Genomic DNA, 16,879 nt, shown 5'->3' on the forward strand with positions numbered 1-16,879 from the left:
GCGACAAAGGCATGTTTGCAAAAGCTGTCGACAAATTCCCTGGTGTATTCAACTCGATGACTCGGGCAGCCAACTTAGCGAAGGCGGTGGACTGGTGGATGAAGCGTGGGCGTATACTGGAGGCAGATCGTGGTGCGGTTGTTGTTTCGACGCGTCGGCGAGGTGGAAGACGTCGCGTGAGTTCCAAGGTCATTGCGGGGCGTGGGCGACCAAGAAGCGCGTGGGTAACGTGGCTGTATCCCTTGCTTTTGGACGAGCTCGACAGACTCCGAAAGCTTGGCGTGAAGTTCGAGCCGGCGCTTTTGCAGCAACTCGCGAAGCAGATTCTTCGAGACAGCTCGGCGCCCTACACTTTCAAAAGTGTTGACCCAAAAGGTAGGCTGATCATCGACAAAATCACTTCTCGCTGGGTTCAGGGCTTTATGGAGGCACACCAGATTGTTATCAGGGCCCAGACAGGGAAAAAGCAGCTCAGCCAGGCCAAGCTTCAGCACATCGAGACGAAAGTGGCGTTTCACCTAAGCGAGCTCCAGCGTGGGTTTGCCGACGGATCGCTCGATGAAAACGCGATCGAGAACATCGACGAAACTCATTTCGTTGTCGACTTCGACAACGGCAAGACGCTTGGGTTTTGTGGCGACGAGACTGTGAAGTATGCTGACGTGGTCTCCGGAGGTGAAGGAATGACGATATTCGTGCGACTCTCAGGAGGCCCAAGCGCTCGGATTCACCCACCAATGATGATCTTCATGAATTTGGCGGGGAACTATTCTACTCACGGAGTTCCAGACAAGATCCCTGGCCTCTGCTATCGCTCAAGCAAGAAGGGGTGGATGACTCAAAAGCTGTTTCGTGAGTACCTAAAAGAAAGGAGGGCGAAGAGAGCAGACGTTCATGGGCGCAAGAAGACGTTCTTCCTCGACAACTGCTCCGGCCATTTGGAAGCGGAAGAATATCGTTCAGAGCTCGACGCTATCAACTCCAACCTCAAGTTCTTTCCGCCAAACGCGACGGATCTGTGCCAGCCAGCTGACGCGTTCGTCATTTCCAAGATCAAGGACGCGTGGAAAGTCAAGTGGAACGAGAAGAAGATGGAGTTGATCAAGGAGAACGGGTGGCAAAACAAGGTTCGCAAGGATGGCTCGTGGTCAGGCAAGCTTCAAAACCCAGGTAAGATGTTTTTCTTGCAACTCGCTTCAGATGCAGTCAAGGCGGTCAATCTTCAAAGGGATAAGAACGGAATGTCATACACGCGAAAGGCAATGATGCGATGCGGTCTGTCCCTCGGCATCGACGGGACGTGGTCGGTTTCTTAGCTTTACCCGCATCTCCAAGACATCATCAAGAAGCACGAGGTCCATTTTGAAGGCGAGCCTGTTGACACGAAAAACGCGTAGAAATACAGCAAGGTGGTCATTTGTTAACATAGACTATTTAAGTGCTAAGACTTTTTATGAATTTCGACCGGTCACGAAAAAATACACAAAACGTGAGACTCGAACCAACACAGACTATTTAAGTGCTAAGACTTTTTATGATTTTCGACCGGTCACGAAAAAATACACAAAACGTGAGACTCGAACCGTCAAACCTCAGCGTGGAGGGTCGTCGCTCAGACGACTGCTCCAACTAAGACTAAATATTCGTTCTTTCCAATGTTTTATCTGTGTCAGACTATTAAATGTGTATGACCTGAGAAACGATACACACAAAATAGTCTCGGTCAGACTAATTACCGTAGACAGTGTACTAGTAGTAAAAAGTAAAATACTTTAATAAGAAGTAGCTCTAAGCATCTCTAAATTGGTTATTTATTTTTGGACAATCTGTCCAGAAAAAAAATACCTCCGTGAGCCATTGATGATAATATCATTATATTGCGGAGTTCGAAAACGCTCAAATGCTTCTAAATAGCATTTTCATCTTCTCTTCGAGTGCAAGCGCTTCCGTCGAGAAGTCATCGAAATTAAATTTTTCGACACCCATCCCTGGATAATCGGCCTTGTTCTGGCCAACTGCGCTTGGTGGTACAAACAACGCCTGATAGGTCGAAGCGCTGACCCGCTTGGAAGCTGAAGTGTCTTGCCATCCAACTCGCCAAACATTGGGAGCAAATCGAACTACGGGGCAAATGGAGCATATTTTGTATCCTCCAATTTGTTGGTACGGATACACCTCGTAGATCACCCCATTGTTGTTGGGTCAACGAGCAGATCCGCCCTGATGTCTGGATTAATAATCTTCAGTGTGAACCGATCGTGCTTGTCGACAAGAAACGCAATGTCGAGATGCCGAAAATAAATTGGTGCCGTAATTATTGCAATAAGAAAGCACCAATTATCTATTGGAGGAGGAAAACCAATTACCGGTACATGTATTTATTTTCGCTCCCCAGTGGGCTGTTTAATCAGCCATACATTCTTTAGTACTTGTGTATCAATATTGCTGCACCAATAATCTATTTTCTGAGTTGAGGAAGTTCAATAATCTATGTTGGTCTAGTCTGTTCTCTAACCCAATTTTTATTTTTTGCTTTGATTAGCAATAGATAAACATGCAATATTTGGCATCCCTGGAGATCATCGACGGATTTAAATAAAAGCAATCCATTTCTCGTCAATACCCGCGATTTGCATGAATCGATCTTAAAGAAGATCGTGCTCTCGTCAGAAAAGATGCGATCCAATCACAACAGAGTCCGGTAGACCAACATTCATCACCATGCACATCACCATGACAACGTCTTTCGCGGTTTCTCCGCACGCACGTTCGTATGCCTCCATCAATCGCATCTTCAGTTTTCGCTAAAGAAAATGTGTTGAAACAATGTGGCCGCTTTTTTGCGTAAGGAGATGATGTCTGGTTCTTCGGATGATTTCTCTTTGGTTGATATCACCCCCAGCACGTGGGAAGGGCTCTTTTTAACGAAACAAGTTCCTTCGTGACTTGGAACCAGACGTCGCAAATGGTTTGTCTAACCGTAACCACGGACGGGTATGGTTAACCGAAAGCTTGCCCCTTTGAAAAACGGACGGGTACGAGTAACCGACTTCCAGGATCGGTTGGTTATGGTTGGCCGAGCTCACGTATTCGAAGAATTTTTTTGCATGTTTTTCTTTATTAAGAATTTTGGCGACGGCTCGTGTCTTAACCGAGCGAAAGGTGCGTGTCAGCTTATTTTGAGTGTAAAATATTAAATAAGAAAATGGTATTTCACCATCTTCATTCTACACATAATTTATTCGTAATTTTTGGCTAGTCGATCGCTAATTTCGGCCAGCCGAAACTCGATGACAAGGGCTTTCGGACGGGTATGGTTAGCCGGAAGATTACGTTTGCGACCTCTGCTTGAAACCGAATACGACAATTCGAGAAGTGGTGCTCCTGTAGGTCTTAACCCCTTAGTTCCCGGCCTCAAATATGAGGGTATATTTTGACCTCGTCCCATATACAGATATAAAGGAATTTGTATGGGGTTTCAGTTAAGTCCGGATATCTTGGCGCGGGTTCGGGGTGGTAACAACGACATGCCAGTGTGTATAGTACGGATTCTCCAACATAAAGGAGGGTTTATGTAGTACATTGAGACGATCATATGCAACTATGATGTATAAATAAACATAAGATATGCACTGTTTATTGATTAGCCTATCTTGTGTTGTTGCATACGTCCAGCAGCGGTGAGTTCATTTATTATAGCCAATAACAAAAAAGATCAAGTGCCGTATGAATTGATTGATCCTTGCATAGACATGTACGACCTCACGTAGACGGCGCAACCACTACGCCTCCTCCTCCACCACTTCATCTTCTTCTTCGCTCGACTCCCCAGCACCAACACCAGCACTTGCTCCGCTCTCGCCTACCTGCTGCGTTTCCGCTTCTTGCCTTGCCGCGGTGCTGGCGGTTGTTCACGTGTCCTGTGCTCTTGCAGTAGGTCGCGCGGAATGTCGCTGCCGTTGTTCCAATCAGCATGCCAAATGCTGAAGCACGTACTGACCCTGCCTTCACGCGGAACGTTGCATAGGTATTTACTAAATCAAAACGAGTTAGCCAAAGCTTACGGTAAGGGTACCAAGCGAGCTACGCACCGTTTGTTCCCGTTCGAGCACTCCGGGCAGAAGTATTTCGTAAACTTGCGAGGCTTGACCTTGTAGATGGCACAGACTTTGCATGATCGGTGGCGTCGCTTCACACCCTGCTCGCAATCGACAGTATCTGGGTTTTCTTCTAAACAATGTCCGTCGATAGCTGACGATGCGCTTCCTTGTAGCTGTGTTGAATCTGCTCTTGCCGGCGAAGGGGCAGTTCTATCTTGCGCAGATGTCGCTTGCTGTTCCAATACAGTCAAGCCCACCATAAGTTAGTTGTTATGTTGGAAGGCTGCTGAAGCAGATGAGGTTATGTTGACTGGTCAACATTTGACTTACCTCAATCTCGTCAAACGCTTCGATTGAATCTACTGCCAGTAGCAGCTCCAGCAATTCCTCAAAAAACGAGAAGTGATTTGGCGGGCGCCTGTTGTTTACCTTTCGATAGTGTCGATGAACGATAAACGCGTTCACGAGCGCCATATCCAGAAGCCCCAGAAACAGAGTCTTGTAGTACTTGCGTGTTTTGTAGCAAAGTTGCACGCTGTAACGTTGCAACCGGAGTTGATCATGGACGTCGACTCCACCCATCCAGCGGTGGTAGTCGCGAACAAGGTCTGGAGCCGGCGCCGGCGTCATTTTTTCGTGGATGCGTCTCACTAGAATACAAATACAATTAGTGCTAACACCCAAATGGGAACCCAATGCATGTAGTACGTACTCACGGTGCCGGTTTGGCGGCTGCCCCCACTTGAGAGCAGGTGCACCGGGTTACGGTCCATCCACATGGCAGCAGTTAGTTGCGGAAACATCTTGTTTTGAGCCAGCTTGATGGTACCTTGCGGAGGCACCAGTACCTCGCGCCTGTTCACCTTTTTTTCTTTTTCGTAGTGATCACTCCAGCAGCGATACCTGATCTATCCGTCTGTATCGTCGCCGTTAGATACATCCGATAATGAAGCAGCTCCAGCGCCAGCTTGACCGACGTGTAGAAACGGTCGGTGACGACTAACCTCCATGGAGACGTCGGTGACGGAGATAAGAGAGCTTTCATGTTTCGAAGTACAGCCGCTTTTCCAGTGTTGTTATCCTTTGGAACAGGAGTACGTAGATGTGGCTTCGCCCCGCAATAAATCTCAATTCTAGCAGGCAAACACATCAAGAGAGACGATTATGTTAATATTATGTTGTATCAACAGATGGCGCAGGATTCTTATGTTGGACAAGTCAACATAAGTACTTGGACCAAAAAAAGGCAAGCCGAAGCTTGCCTCAAGTTACCTCATGCAGTACGCGGTCTTGGCACACGCAGCAACAAACACCTTCGTCCCCCACTTGTGGGGCTTGTCCTTGTTGAAGATCCTCATGGGATTGTATCGCGAGCGCGAAGGCAGTGTTGCTTCATCGAAGCTGATGACTGGGGGAGCTCTGTATCCACGAGCGAATGTTCGCTGTAGCACATCGAGCACTGGTCGAATCTTCCACGCTCGGTCCGTACGGGCTTGTGGCGACTTGTTGCTCGAAAAGTGTAGATATATCATGATATGAAAAAAAACGATTCTTTCCCATCACGAGACTGAAGCGGTTTGACGGTAGAACTCCAACTTTCTTTATTGACCAATGCGCTGCAATGCCTTTCCGGATGGGGACCAACATACGTGCAATCAGCAATGCCATAACTTGAAGGACCTCGTAAGTTTGTATTTCTTCAACTGCTGACAACCGCCGTTTGATCTCAGCAAGATCTTCTGCTTCGCCACCACTACGCTGTTGCTGTCTGCGAATTGAGCGGGCCCTCGTAGGGATTGACTGAGTATGATAACGGTTGCTTTCGACAGCAATTTGGGACCAAATCTTCGGCGGCAGGAAAAAGAAAGGCAATGCCAGCGGATCGTCCCCAAGGCGTAGCACGCTGTCACTTGGTCCGTATGGCCCATCATACAACCCAGCATACGTTGGGTCAGGTCCAAATTTAGTCGCGTCTAGATACAACACACAAGGACAAAAACTATGTTAGCCTTTATGTTAACTCAGAAACAAAATGAAAGGATTATGTTGGATTCGGCCAACATAACGTACCATACTCCCAGCCATCGGTGTGCGTTCTTCGCTGCGGATAACCACGCCGTGTTTGGAAGCTCCTCGATGTCGTGGTCCGAATCTTCATCTGTCAGCTCTCCAATGTCCCAGTCACCGTCCCAACTATCGTCATCAGCATCCTCTTCGTCTTCAGGTTCCTCACGAAGCTCTGGGTCCTCGTCGGAGTTGAGCCCGGTGCATTCGTCAGCTCCTTCGTCCATAAAGTTAGGGTCTGTGTCAATAACACACGCAGGTACACTGTGCACAACGTCTGCTTCGTAAACGCTCTCGTCTTCGTCACCTTGCATTCTCTGTTCACCATACATCACGTACGTTGGATATTATGTTAGACATGTTGTCAGCCACAATCCTTCTAGGTTGGATAAACGAACAAAACGCACCGTGTCATCGTAGCCATCGCTGTCTTCTTGTAGGAGAGCACGGCGATGCTCTCTTGTCGGCACTTGAGTACTACGCTTTCGGTTTTCAGCACTGGAATCAGTAGTAGCTAACGCGATACCAGACTGTTGGGCAGGCAGCGCAGTCTCAACGCTCAAAACCATGTCCGCGACGACTTCTGTCACCTCCGTCTCGTGGTCTGCATCCACCTCCATCGCATTCGCTATCGCGGTTGTCTCTATCGTCTCCTTCGCTTCAGCAATCGTCTGGTTTCGCGAGTCCTCTTTTTCGCCCGCCGTGTCTGCAACCTGAGCACTTGCTGAAGGAATATACAGACCTTTATACTGCGCCACCTCCATATCTGCCGCTGTGCGCTTGGCAGCCTTCTTCTTTGTCGCCTTTTTCGCCTTCGTCTGCCATGCTCCATCGCTGCCGCTCTTCTGCTCTGTCCGTCGAATGCGGCGCTCGTGACGCTCACTTAGCAGAGCCTCGCGACAGAGGCGCCTTTCTTGCTCGGTGAGGTGGTGACGCGGTGTCTTGGGTGTCGGCGCAACCATGTTGCTATCGGCCGTCGTTTTGAAGAGTGAGGAGGTTGGTGGCTGGTGGCCACTCGCTCGATAGTGGGTGTGTACCTCCCTTTTCTAACTCATTCAACCAAACTACACCTATGCCTGTGCATGTGACCGTTTTACACTCATATCAATGACTTCATTTCACTATAGCGGGGAAAGGGGGGATATGGACCGTTGCCCCATACAAAATTCAGGTATAAGATTTGCTTATGTTGGACCTCCAACATAAAATGAAAGGTGCAACAGAAGTGAATTAGGGTATACACCCCTTATGTTGGAAGATCCAACATAAAGGAACTAAGGGGTTAACAGCTCAAAGCCGTCCGTGGAGGAAATACCATCGGTCAGTAGAAAACTACTGATCTGTCCCCAACGCGGCGCAGAAAAGACGGCAATCAGTAGAAAATGATAAAGTTCGATCCGTACCTAACTCTAATCAAAGCTACATTTCTGCTGCCTTCAGCAAAACCGCTTTTGCCCTAAGCGTACCATGCCTCGAAAGCCGCCTCCGAATTATGGGAGTTCTCCCTTCGTGGTAGATCTTTCTGACATCGCTACAGCTATAAGCATGGGTATTTTGAGGGAGGACGCAAAAGGTGATACCTCAGACCTCTCCAGCCAAAAGTATGGGGGAGTATACGCGACGCGAACCAATATTGCAGACACTGAGTTTCCAACACAAATAAGGAAACTAACGACACAAACAATTGCAATCGCTGACTGCTGATTAATAATTAAGGTTTTTCTTTCCAATAGATTATCTTACTGATCCTCATTCTCAATAAATATCAGCGTTGACTGCTGATTAATAATTAAGGTATTTCTTTCCAATAGATTATCTTACTGATCCTCACTCTCAATAAATATCAGCAGCAAACGGACTGGGGAGTCAATCTCTGTGAGTAGATAGAACTCTACTAACGTACCCTGAGAGTAACCAGTTGGATACGCTGTGTACCCAGCTACTTCAACGTCAATATGTTATTTCGGTGTACCATTTTTTAGCTGCTCTAAACGCCTTTATTTATATGGCTGTTTTTGTGGAGTGCACTTCCGTGGCATTCGCCATTTTGGTCGATGCCTCCGCTTAACCCCCGACAGCGTCACGCCCGAACGATCCAGCGCCGTCTGGACGGCTTCTTTTGGCAGCTTCGTCTAAGCAGAGAAGTTAGCATACCGAACGAAGTCGACCGAGAGCTGGACGCCGAGCGTGCATCGTCCATAGGTGGTGGGCTGCGTGACGGTGTCAGTAGAGGAGGAGGTCTTTTTGCCGGAGTCAGAGACTGATAGACCAAACGAGGCAGGACTAAGAGAATATGCAAATGCGAACTTAACACCAAACGAGGCAGGACTAAGAGAAAATGCAAATGCGAACTTAACAGCACTCCAGTAGCTGTGAAATCAGTAGTTGTGCAGGCAGCGCCGCGTTGGGGACAGATCAGTAGTTTTCTACTGACCGATGGTATTTCCTCCCGTCCGTGACTTCCTCCACGTCTGCCACACGCCACCCTTCAGTCGAAATTACCTCTCAAAATCGACGACTTATAATATGACGATTGACATGCACATTGATCGAGAAAACTAATCACGGCCGTATTAAATTTATACATTGTTTTTAAAAGCATTAAAGGAGGTGGGCACAAAACAGCACTACCATGACTGAAACATTAAGTATTACTTAGAGCTGAACAGTTGTACTTTTGAAGACTTGTGATTCAAGTAAGGAAAGCCCTCGACATTAATTCTTCTTATCTATTTCTAATTCAGAATTATACTACAGTACGTGTAGTATTCAGCGGAACAGTCAGATTCACCCCCTGGTTCAACGTCCGGGGCGGGGGGGGGGGGGTAAATGCATCTCTGATGAAGACTTGCTAAAAATTAGTTTCGATTTCTTCACCATTGCAAACATCAAGAAAAGTTGTCTATGAGAGCAGAGAGCGATCCCGTCCCGTCGAAAATCACTTTATCGTCGAATGCAATCCTTCGACGATTTGTTCAAGTGCCGGGTTGCCTCCTAACGATGCAATCTCGTTTCGGATTTCCTGTACCGTCGCGTTCAACTTGGCCAGCGTGAGCTCTACAGCACCCGTCTCACGCAGATACTGTACAGCGTACTGCTTTAGGTTGAGGCTCTTGGTGCGCTGCTTCAAGATACTCAACAGTCGTGTGTCTTGTGGGTTTTCACGAATAGCCACAATGAGCGGAAACGAGAATTTCCCCTCCGTCAGGTCCTCACAGAAACTTTTATTCTCCATGTAGGCCTCGTCCAGCAGGTTCACATAGTCGTCTCGGATCTGGAAATACACGGCCAGAGCGTTTACCAGCGGTGTAAAGTCCATAGTAGAGTCGCTAAATGCCTGCATAAGTCCCACAGCCAGTCGGAAGAGTCCTCCCGTCTCTAATTACAATAACTTTAGAAGTTAGTAGTTTTTCAAAAAAAAATAGTAAAGTAAAAAGAAAGTAATACTCAACTGTTTTGCACCATCTCGAGGTATTCGTCCACTGTAGGACACTGTAGATGGTCTCTCCAGAAGATATCGAGGCCTTGGCCCTGGTGTAGCCGCAACATCTCGTCTGTGTAGACCTGTAGAGCTCGTGGGTTGCCGAGAGCTTGGCACTTTTGCAGAGACAGGAAATACACGTAGTTGGCGCAGTTGATAGTGGCAGGCACACCGAAGATGTGGTGGGCCACTGGCTGGCCACGTCGCATCTCCGAGTCATCCTCGATATCGTCAATAAGGAGACTGGCGTTGTGTAGCTGGTCCACGATGCTTTGAATGCTTTCCACGGCCTCGGTGGGCGCACGCAGCCAAGACTGGAAGGCGCCGATCATCCTACCGCGAACATTCTTGCCAGGTAGCTCACTGATGTACGCGTAAGGCTCTAGCAGCTTCGACTCGTTCTCCTGTACAGTGCTCGCCATTGTATCTGACGTGTAAGTTGTAAAATGACGGAAAAAGGATAAAGATAAAAACGATGATTGGGCAAAATAACATGGAAAGTGTAGCATTCTTTAAAACCCCTGAGGTTGCACCATACAAAACGGTCTATAATCGAATGATCTCCATTTTGCGCTGCTCACTTGGCAGCAACAGTTTCTTTTCGGCTTCCAGTTTTTCTTCGCAGTTCTTTAACGTAGCGGCGTCGCCTATTGTCTTCAGCGCGTTCAACATTTCCTCAAACCTGCAACACCATCACAAAGTTTATGCCACTTGGGTGGCAGTTTAAAACATGTATGGAATGTGAGAACAAACCTTCGCTGTGTCGCCTGTTGTGTCTCTTGCTGTTGCACCAATTGCCGCTCTAGCTCGTCAGCAGCGTGTTTCTTAATTTCGATGTGTTTCTGTAGCTCCTCGAGTGACGATGTTAGGCCACTGGGTGTCCTGGACACGTCGTTTCGACTCGTGCCACAGTCGAGAATTTCTTTGGTCCATTGCGCGTTCTCCTGGTGCCGCTCGAACGCACTGTGTCGCGTCAGTCGCAGATGCTGCCGCATTTCCCTTGAAATCTCAAGCGGCGCAGCACTCGCCGGCGGCACGGGCACCTGGGCCGCGCGGCCAGCGCGCACCTGTTGCATCTGCATTTCAACAATTTTGTTTTAAATTTTGTAGGAAACACTGTATGTGGTCAACACAACCTCTAAAAATTTAATCCTGCAACTCTGCATCATGCCGGCCAAGCACCAGCGCGACGAGGATGCGGCCAGCTCGGAGGACGAGGGGCCAATGCCCATGCCCATGCCGGCCGCGCCTTCTAAGAAGAAGGCCAAGAAGCTGCCGTTCGAGGCCACGTATCTGAAGAACCTGCCGAGCGCGGCCATGTACGAACGCAGCTTCATGCATCGGGCCACAGTCTCGCATGTATTGGTGGCCCCAGAGACGCAGTTTATCATTACCGCCAGCGTGGATGGCCACGTTAAATTTTGGAAGAAGATGGCCAAAGGTATTGAATTTGTCAAGCATTACAAGGCCCACCTGAACGAGGTGCATGGCCTGGCCGTGTCGGCCGATGGCCTCCGACTGTGCAGCACGTCGGCCGACCGCAGTATCAAGTTCTACGACGTGGTGGCCTTCGACATGGTCAACATGCTGAGCGTGGCCTTCACGCCGGCCGAGTGCTGCTGGATCTCGGCCAAAGGGGCCATCAACGCAAAGGTGGTGGTTGCCGACAAGAACAGCCCGGCCCTGCGGATCTACACGGCCGAGAGTGCGACCAACGAGCCTGTGCACACTATCAGCAAGCTACACGCCGCTCCAGTGACGGCCATAGCGTACAACCCCGTGGCCAACTGCGTCATTTCGGCCGACCAGAAGGGAATCATCGAGTACTGGGACGCCAACACATACAAGCTTCCGGCCAAGGCCACAGGAGTCGTCAAGTTCAAGTTTAAAGGCGAGACGGATCTCTTCGAGCTGGCCAAATGCAAAACATACGCCACGGCCATCGACGTGTCGCTCGCTGGCCAGAGCTTTGTCGTGTCGGCCAAAGACAGCCAGATCCGCGTGTTCCGGTTCGCCACCGGTAAAATGCGGCGGAAATACGACGAAGGTTTGACGGTGTTTGAAGACGCACAGGCCGACGACGCACTGCACTTGGATGCTCTTGACTTTGGCCGTCGGGCCGCAGTCGAGCGCGAGTTGGCCACCTCCGACGTCGTGTCCAACTGCGTGTTCGACGAGTCCGGCCACTTTCTGGTGTACGCCACACTGGCCGGTATCAAAGTGTTGAATATCGAGACCAACAAAGTCGTTAAAGTACTGGGCAAAGTGGAAAGCTCCGACCGGTTCCTACGTCTCAGTCTGTTTCAAGGGAAACCCAAGGTGAACACGCAGTTCGAGAAACATTTAAAGGCCTCGTCTGGCCTGAAACACGAGGCCGAAGTGATGGCCGACTCGGACAAAGAGCGAGACACTAGTGACCCCACTTTGTTCTGTACGTCATTTAAACGTAATCGCTTCTTCCTCTTCTCGTCTCGAGAGCCTGAAGAAGACGAAGGCGACGACGGCCCGACAGGTGGCCGAGACGTTTTCAACGAGAAACCCACACTGGAGGAGGCTCAAGTCGCCACCGAGTCGAGCACGGCCAAGGTGCTGGGAGACTTGGCCGTGCTGCACACGACTATGGGCGATATCACCGTCAAGCTGTTCGGCAAGGAATGTCCCAAGACGGTCGAGAATTTCTGTACTCACGCTCGCAATGGCTACTACGACAATCTCATTTTTCATCGTGTAATCAAGAATTTCATGGTCCAAACAGGCGATCCGTTGGGCGATGGCACCGGCGGAGAGTCGATTTGGGGCGGTGAGTTCGAAGACGAGTTCCATCGGAGCTTACGACACGATCGGCCGTTCACTTTGTCCATGGCCAACGCTGGCCCGGCAACGAACGGCTCGCAATTCTTCATTACTACTGTGCCCACCCCGTGGCTAGACAACAAACACACGGTTTTTGGCCGTGTGGAGAATGGAAAAGATACGGTTTCTAGTATCGAAAGCGTGCGTGTGGACAAGTCCGATAAGCCGGTCAAGGACGTCAAGATCATTAACATTGACATCTTCTAAGTATTGAAGAATAGTACTACGTATTATTTTTAGTACTACACTGTAGTAGTTGTTGTGTTACTATCCGTCGGACCTGTAGTATCATTACTACAATCTGCTAGAGCTAGAGCTGCTACCTCGCTTAGGTTTTTCAGACGATCGCCACAGAGGAAATGACGATAGATTTGCTGGCGAGCACGTAGCCATTCGAGACGATTCGTGGTTTGATGTGTGACGTAGCGGAAGCATATACGCCCCGAAGCGGGGATAGTATTAGTTTGATACATGGAGTAGATGATGAGGACAGTGGACCGGGTACTATCGATACGGATCATGTCCATTGGACACGAGATCGATAAATCCACGAGTGCTCGTAGTAGCGTTTTCTCGTCTTCACGAGTGAAATCCACTTCAAAATCCATATCAATATTCAAAGGCATTATTGTGTTAAGATAGCCCAGATTCATATACACACGTGGACGGTCTGTGAGCGCCAGACGATCCAATAACTCCCCGAAAGATTCCAAGTCCACAATAGCGTGATGCATGACCACTAATGCACGTAAACGTCCAGATTCGTAATTCTTGGGAAAGTGTTGTAGTACATAATGTGCTTGTCTCGTCATCACTCGTCGACCAGCAATAGCAAGGTGAAATAGTACTAAGTGATACTTGAGATTCTGCCGCTTGTGGACGGGGACGTAGACAGCGCACACTTCAGCTCCTACTTGAGCTAATAAAGTTGTCAACTCCTCGTCCGTCATAGCGTCTTGAAGAGTGGTTTGATCCAGTTCTGTACCTTCTGGAAATTCTAGATTAGTGTCTTCCAGATCTCTGTCTTCTGGTCGTAATGGAGACACGTAATCGAACTCCAGTACTCCGTCACGTGGTAAGCGATCAAAGAACGAGTAGGTTAACTGAATACGCTTCTGGTTGAAGACTACGTTGCGCCAGTGGAAGCCACGTCCGTACTGACTGCAGTCGGAACGTTTAGAGTGGGAGCGAGTCACTACACCAGTGTGGTATGCGTTTAAAGAGGCAAACCAGAGTGCAAGTTTCCTGTGTCTAGCATCTCTTAGTGTCAACGTCCAATGGCCCGTGGGATTAGCTGTCGAGAACTGCATCAGCACTGGACCGAAGCGATCGATAAGTCGCCACTGCTCTGGCTGAGTCAAATGTTCTTGTAGAAAAGTAAACGCCTTTTCTCCGTCAATTAGACACGGCCAGAGTCTGCCTAGAAGCTCCATCTTTGGCAACGACGATTGCAAGTGACTCACAAAAAACGTTGCTTGTGTGGTTGTAAGCTGCAAATCCGATAACACCAAATCCAGAAGACTCATCATATCTCGCGATGAGAAGCCGCGTTTTACAATGTGAATTAGACCCAAGCATGATTGTTCATCCAGCCATGACACGGGGCCTCTAGGCAGTGGAGGGGCCATAAATGTAGCCACAGCTCGTAAGACGCCTCGTGCTGGCAGCGTCCATGGAGTTTTATCGGCGTCTTGAACGCTATAGAGGCAACGTCGGTCCTGATCGAACCCTAATAAGGACCTCTTCTTGGCCGATTTAGCTTTAGATCGAGGTATATCATCGTCCTCGTGGCTTAGATCGGAGAGCATACAGTGTCCTTGGATTAACGCAGCGTCGATTACTTCACTCGCGACGGCGAACGCATAGGGCGATTCCCCGATTTTAAGCTCAAATGGAGACGAAGCAGACGGTAGATTAGCGTCAAAAATCGGCGAGCTAGATGTGGACCCTGTAGCGGAAGATTCAAGGTCGTGGACAGACAAGTTAATCTCACATCTTGAGCCTAACGCGATAGCTCTCAGCAGTGCACGTGCCCCGACTTCTCCAAGACTATTATCTCGCATGTCCAATGTTCGAAGTGAGTGGTTTTGACGTAAAAAGAAGCCGAAAGCTACTGCACTTGCACCGGTTAGAGCGTTGTGCGATAGATCCAGTTCGGTTAGAGTTGTGTTAGACGCTAACGCTGCTGCTAACTGCTCTCCACCGCCATCTCCACATCGATTCATACTCATATACAGTGTCTGTAATGAGGTATTCGAACGCATTGCAATACCTAAAGCCACTGCTCCACTTCGACGGATATTATTCCACGACACATCCAGAGCTCGTACAGTACACGCAGGATTAGTCAACATGGTGCCAAGCAGAGTTCCACCTCGTTCTCCGATCGAATTATGCGAAAGATTCACTCGTTTTAAACACGGATGAGCCTCAATTGCAACTGCTACTGGCGCGAACGCTTCGTCATCTCCACCTAACGTTGTGTGCGATAAGTCCAAGTACGTCAGCGTCTTACAGACTGCCAGAAAGCGTGCAACTTGCTCACAACCTTTGCGACCAATCTCGTTTTTGCTGAGATTTAGTACCGTGAGGATACATTCTCCATTGTTTATTGCTTGACTCGCAGCAAGAAGCTTCGCTTTTGGAGATCGATCAGCAGACTTGTGTTCGTCATAAGCGGTAGGAGCTGCACCAAGTGATTGTAACAATGGAATAATTGCGACGTCAGTGAGACGATTGTCACTGAGATCTAGAACTTGAATGGCTTGGAATCCATGAAGAGATTTCGACAAAGCGATAATTTTGGCATCCCCCAGTCCGAATTGTTGAAGTTGAAGCGCAAGATGACGCTTAGGATGTTTCTTTTTCTGCATACTCAACAGCATTGAAGTGACATCAGCTATGGAAGAGCGAGATGAGGACTGTCGTGCCGTTGGAGGATGAGAAGTTGGAGCTGCTACCTCGTTTATTCTCGAGAAAATTGGCTCGGGAAGAATCTGGTTTTTCACACATTCGTCGTAGAAAAGAGACCGTGGTGACAACTTGCCGAACATTTGGCTCGAGCCATCGTCGTGTTCTGGTTCCAGATCGCTATCCTCGTCATTGTCGGAGTCATACGGAAGATGTTGTTGAGGACGAAGCTGGTGGTGCTGCGAGTTCTCAACCTTTCTCCACTTGGTGAAAAGGTGCTGCTTATCAGCATAGTAGTCGATCTGACCGGCATTAGTTGTATGCCGCTGGATCTCTTTTATCAACCTATTCAGACACAAGTTAAAATTCTTCCAGTAGTATTAAGTATCAAGAGTACGTACTTTCGAGCTTGTGGGAGTCGAGGAATCGGCTGTTGAGTTGGCGTCGGTGTATCTTGATAAAGCGAAGAATGCGCTTGAGTTGTTCTTTCCTTTGAGTGTTCTCCAGTCAGACAACTCGACTTCCTTGCGGCTGTTTCTAAAGACGATGGAGATGTGTTTATCCTCATAGAAGCGGCTTCACGTTTCCGTAAAATCACCTCAGCGTCATGAAGTTTCAGGTCAAACTGAAGTCTTTTACTATCCTCTTCTTGCACAGGACCATGTACTGGACTTGGCGCAACACGCTCCAGTTCCCAACTCACTTTTGAAGTGCTAGTCAACACCTCGTCAATTGTCTTCGGAGATGGCATTGGCTTATCATCTTCAGAATCCGGAATCGGTTTCTCCAAGTATAAAGTTTCAAGTCGTAGACTTGGGTACATAAACTTCTCGACTTGTCCATCGACTGTGGCTCTCCACTTGGTATCGTGAGTTTCGAACTTCCCAACTGCATGTTTCTCATCTCCCTTAGTGACACTCTTTGGAGTGGGAGACGGTATCAGTCCTGGTAGAATAGCTGGTAGCAGAGGCATCAACGATTTATGTCTAGATTTTATAGCTGGACTATCCAGCTCGTCATCATCATCTTCTTCTCGAAGTGAGCCGTGCACACCTAATCGATATTTACGCCTAAGTTTAAGCTTCTTCATCGTCATAATCTTTGTATTTGTGACGCTCGCGAGGCTTTGAGTGCTTTGATGAGCGACAGAAGACCGAGTCTTGACGAGTTGAAGCGTCGACTTTCTTGTACTGCGTCGTGAAGCTCGAGCTGCCGCTTCCTCTGCATCGCCAGACTCGGAATTAAGCGTGATGGCTTCGGCTGACAACGTGAGTGAAGCCAACAGCTCCTGACTGCGGAAACTCTGTCGAGACCGTCGTCTGTGGTGCTCATCTCGATAAGAACCGCCCTTCTTCATCGATGGATGGAGATGACAAATTAAGAACCGACTTCAAATAGATTAAAAAAAAACTTTATGCTGGGAAATCATTGGATTTTCTTATTAATTTTTGATGGGGATAGCAACGTGATT

The 16,879-nt window shown here is 48.5% G+C and overlaps 5 protein-coding genes across 5 annotated transcripts; 1 reads left to right on the top strand and 4 right to left on the bottom strand.

Annotated features, from left to right (window-relative positions):
- Positions 1-9,033: 9,033 nt before the first annotated feature.
- On the bottom strand, positions 9,034-10,067 carry PITG_13077 (geranylgeranyl pyrophosphate synthetase; the record flags this gene model as incomplete). Its single annotated transcript, XM_002900564.1, has 2 exons — positions 9,034-9,542; positions 9,617-10,067. The coding sequence occupies 2 exons, from the start codon at positions 10,065-10,067 to the stop codon at positions 9,103-9,105; spliced, it is 891 nt and encodes a 296-aa protein (XP_002900610.1).
- Positions 10,068-10,135: 68 nt separating this feature from the next.
- Positions 10,136-10,727, bottom strand: PITG_13078 (uncharacterized protein; the record flags this gene model as incomplete). Its single annotated transcript, XM_002900565.1, has 2 exons — positions 10,136-10,327; positions 10,399-10,727. 2 exons carry the CDS (start codon positions 10,725-10,727, stop codon positions 10,192-10,194), a joined length of 465 nt encoding a protein of 154 aa, XP_002900611.1.
- Positions 10,728-10,812: 85 nt separating this feature from the next.
- PITG_13079 (peptidylprolyl isomerase domain and WD repeat-containing protein 1) lies at positions 10,813-12,705 on the top strand (the record flags this gene model as incomplete). Its single annotated transcript, XM_002900566.1, has 1 exon — positions 10,813-12,705. The coding sequence occupies one exon, from the start codon at positions 10,813-10,815 to the stop codon at positions 12,703-12,705; it is 1,893 nt and encodes a 630-aa protein (XP_002900612.1).
- A 35-nt stretch (positions 12,706-12,740) lies between these two features.
- PITG_13080 (uncharacterized protein) lies at positions 12,741-15,383 on the bottom strand (the record flags this gene model as incomplete). The annotated part of the gene is made up of 2 exons (XM_002900567.1): positions 12,741-15,097; positions 15,191-15,383. The coding sequence occupies 2 exons, from the start codon at positions 15,381-15,383 to the stop codon at positions 12,741-12,743; spliced, it is 2,550 nt and encodes an 849-aa protein (XP_002900613.1).
- A 645-nt stretch (positions 15,384-16,028) lies between these two features.
- Positions 16,029-16,765, bottom strand: PITG_13081 (uncharacterized protein; the record flags this gene model as incomplete). The annotated part of the gene is made up of 3 exons (XM_002900568.1): positions 16,029-16,033; positions 16,093-16,532; positions 16,590-16,765. 3 exons carry the CDS (start codon positions 16,763-16,765, stop codon positions 16,029-16,031), a joined length of 621 nt encoding a protein of 206 aa, XP_002900614.1.
- Positions 16,766-16,879: the final 114 nt, after the last annotated feature.

The sequence above is a fragment of the Phytophthora infestans genome, genomic scaffold, assembly GCF_000142945.1.
Source record: "Phytophthora infestans T30-4 supercont1.25 genomic scaffold, whole genome shotgun sequence".
Classification (NCBI taxonomy): domain Eukaryota; phylum Oomycota; class Peronosporomycetes; order Peronosporales; family Peronosporaceae; genus Phytophthora; species Phytophthora infestans.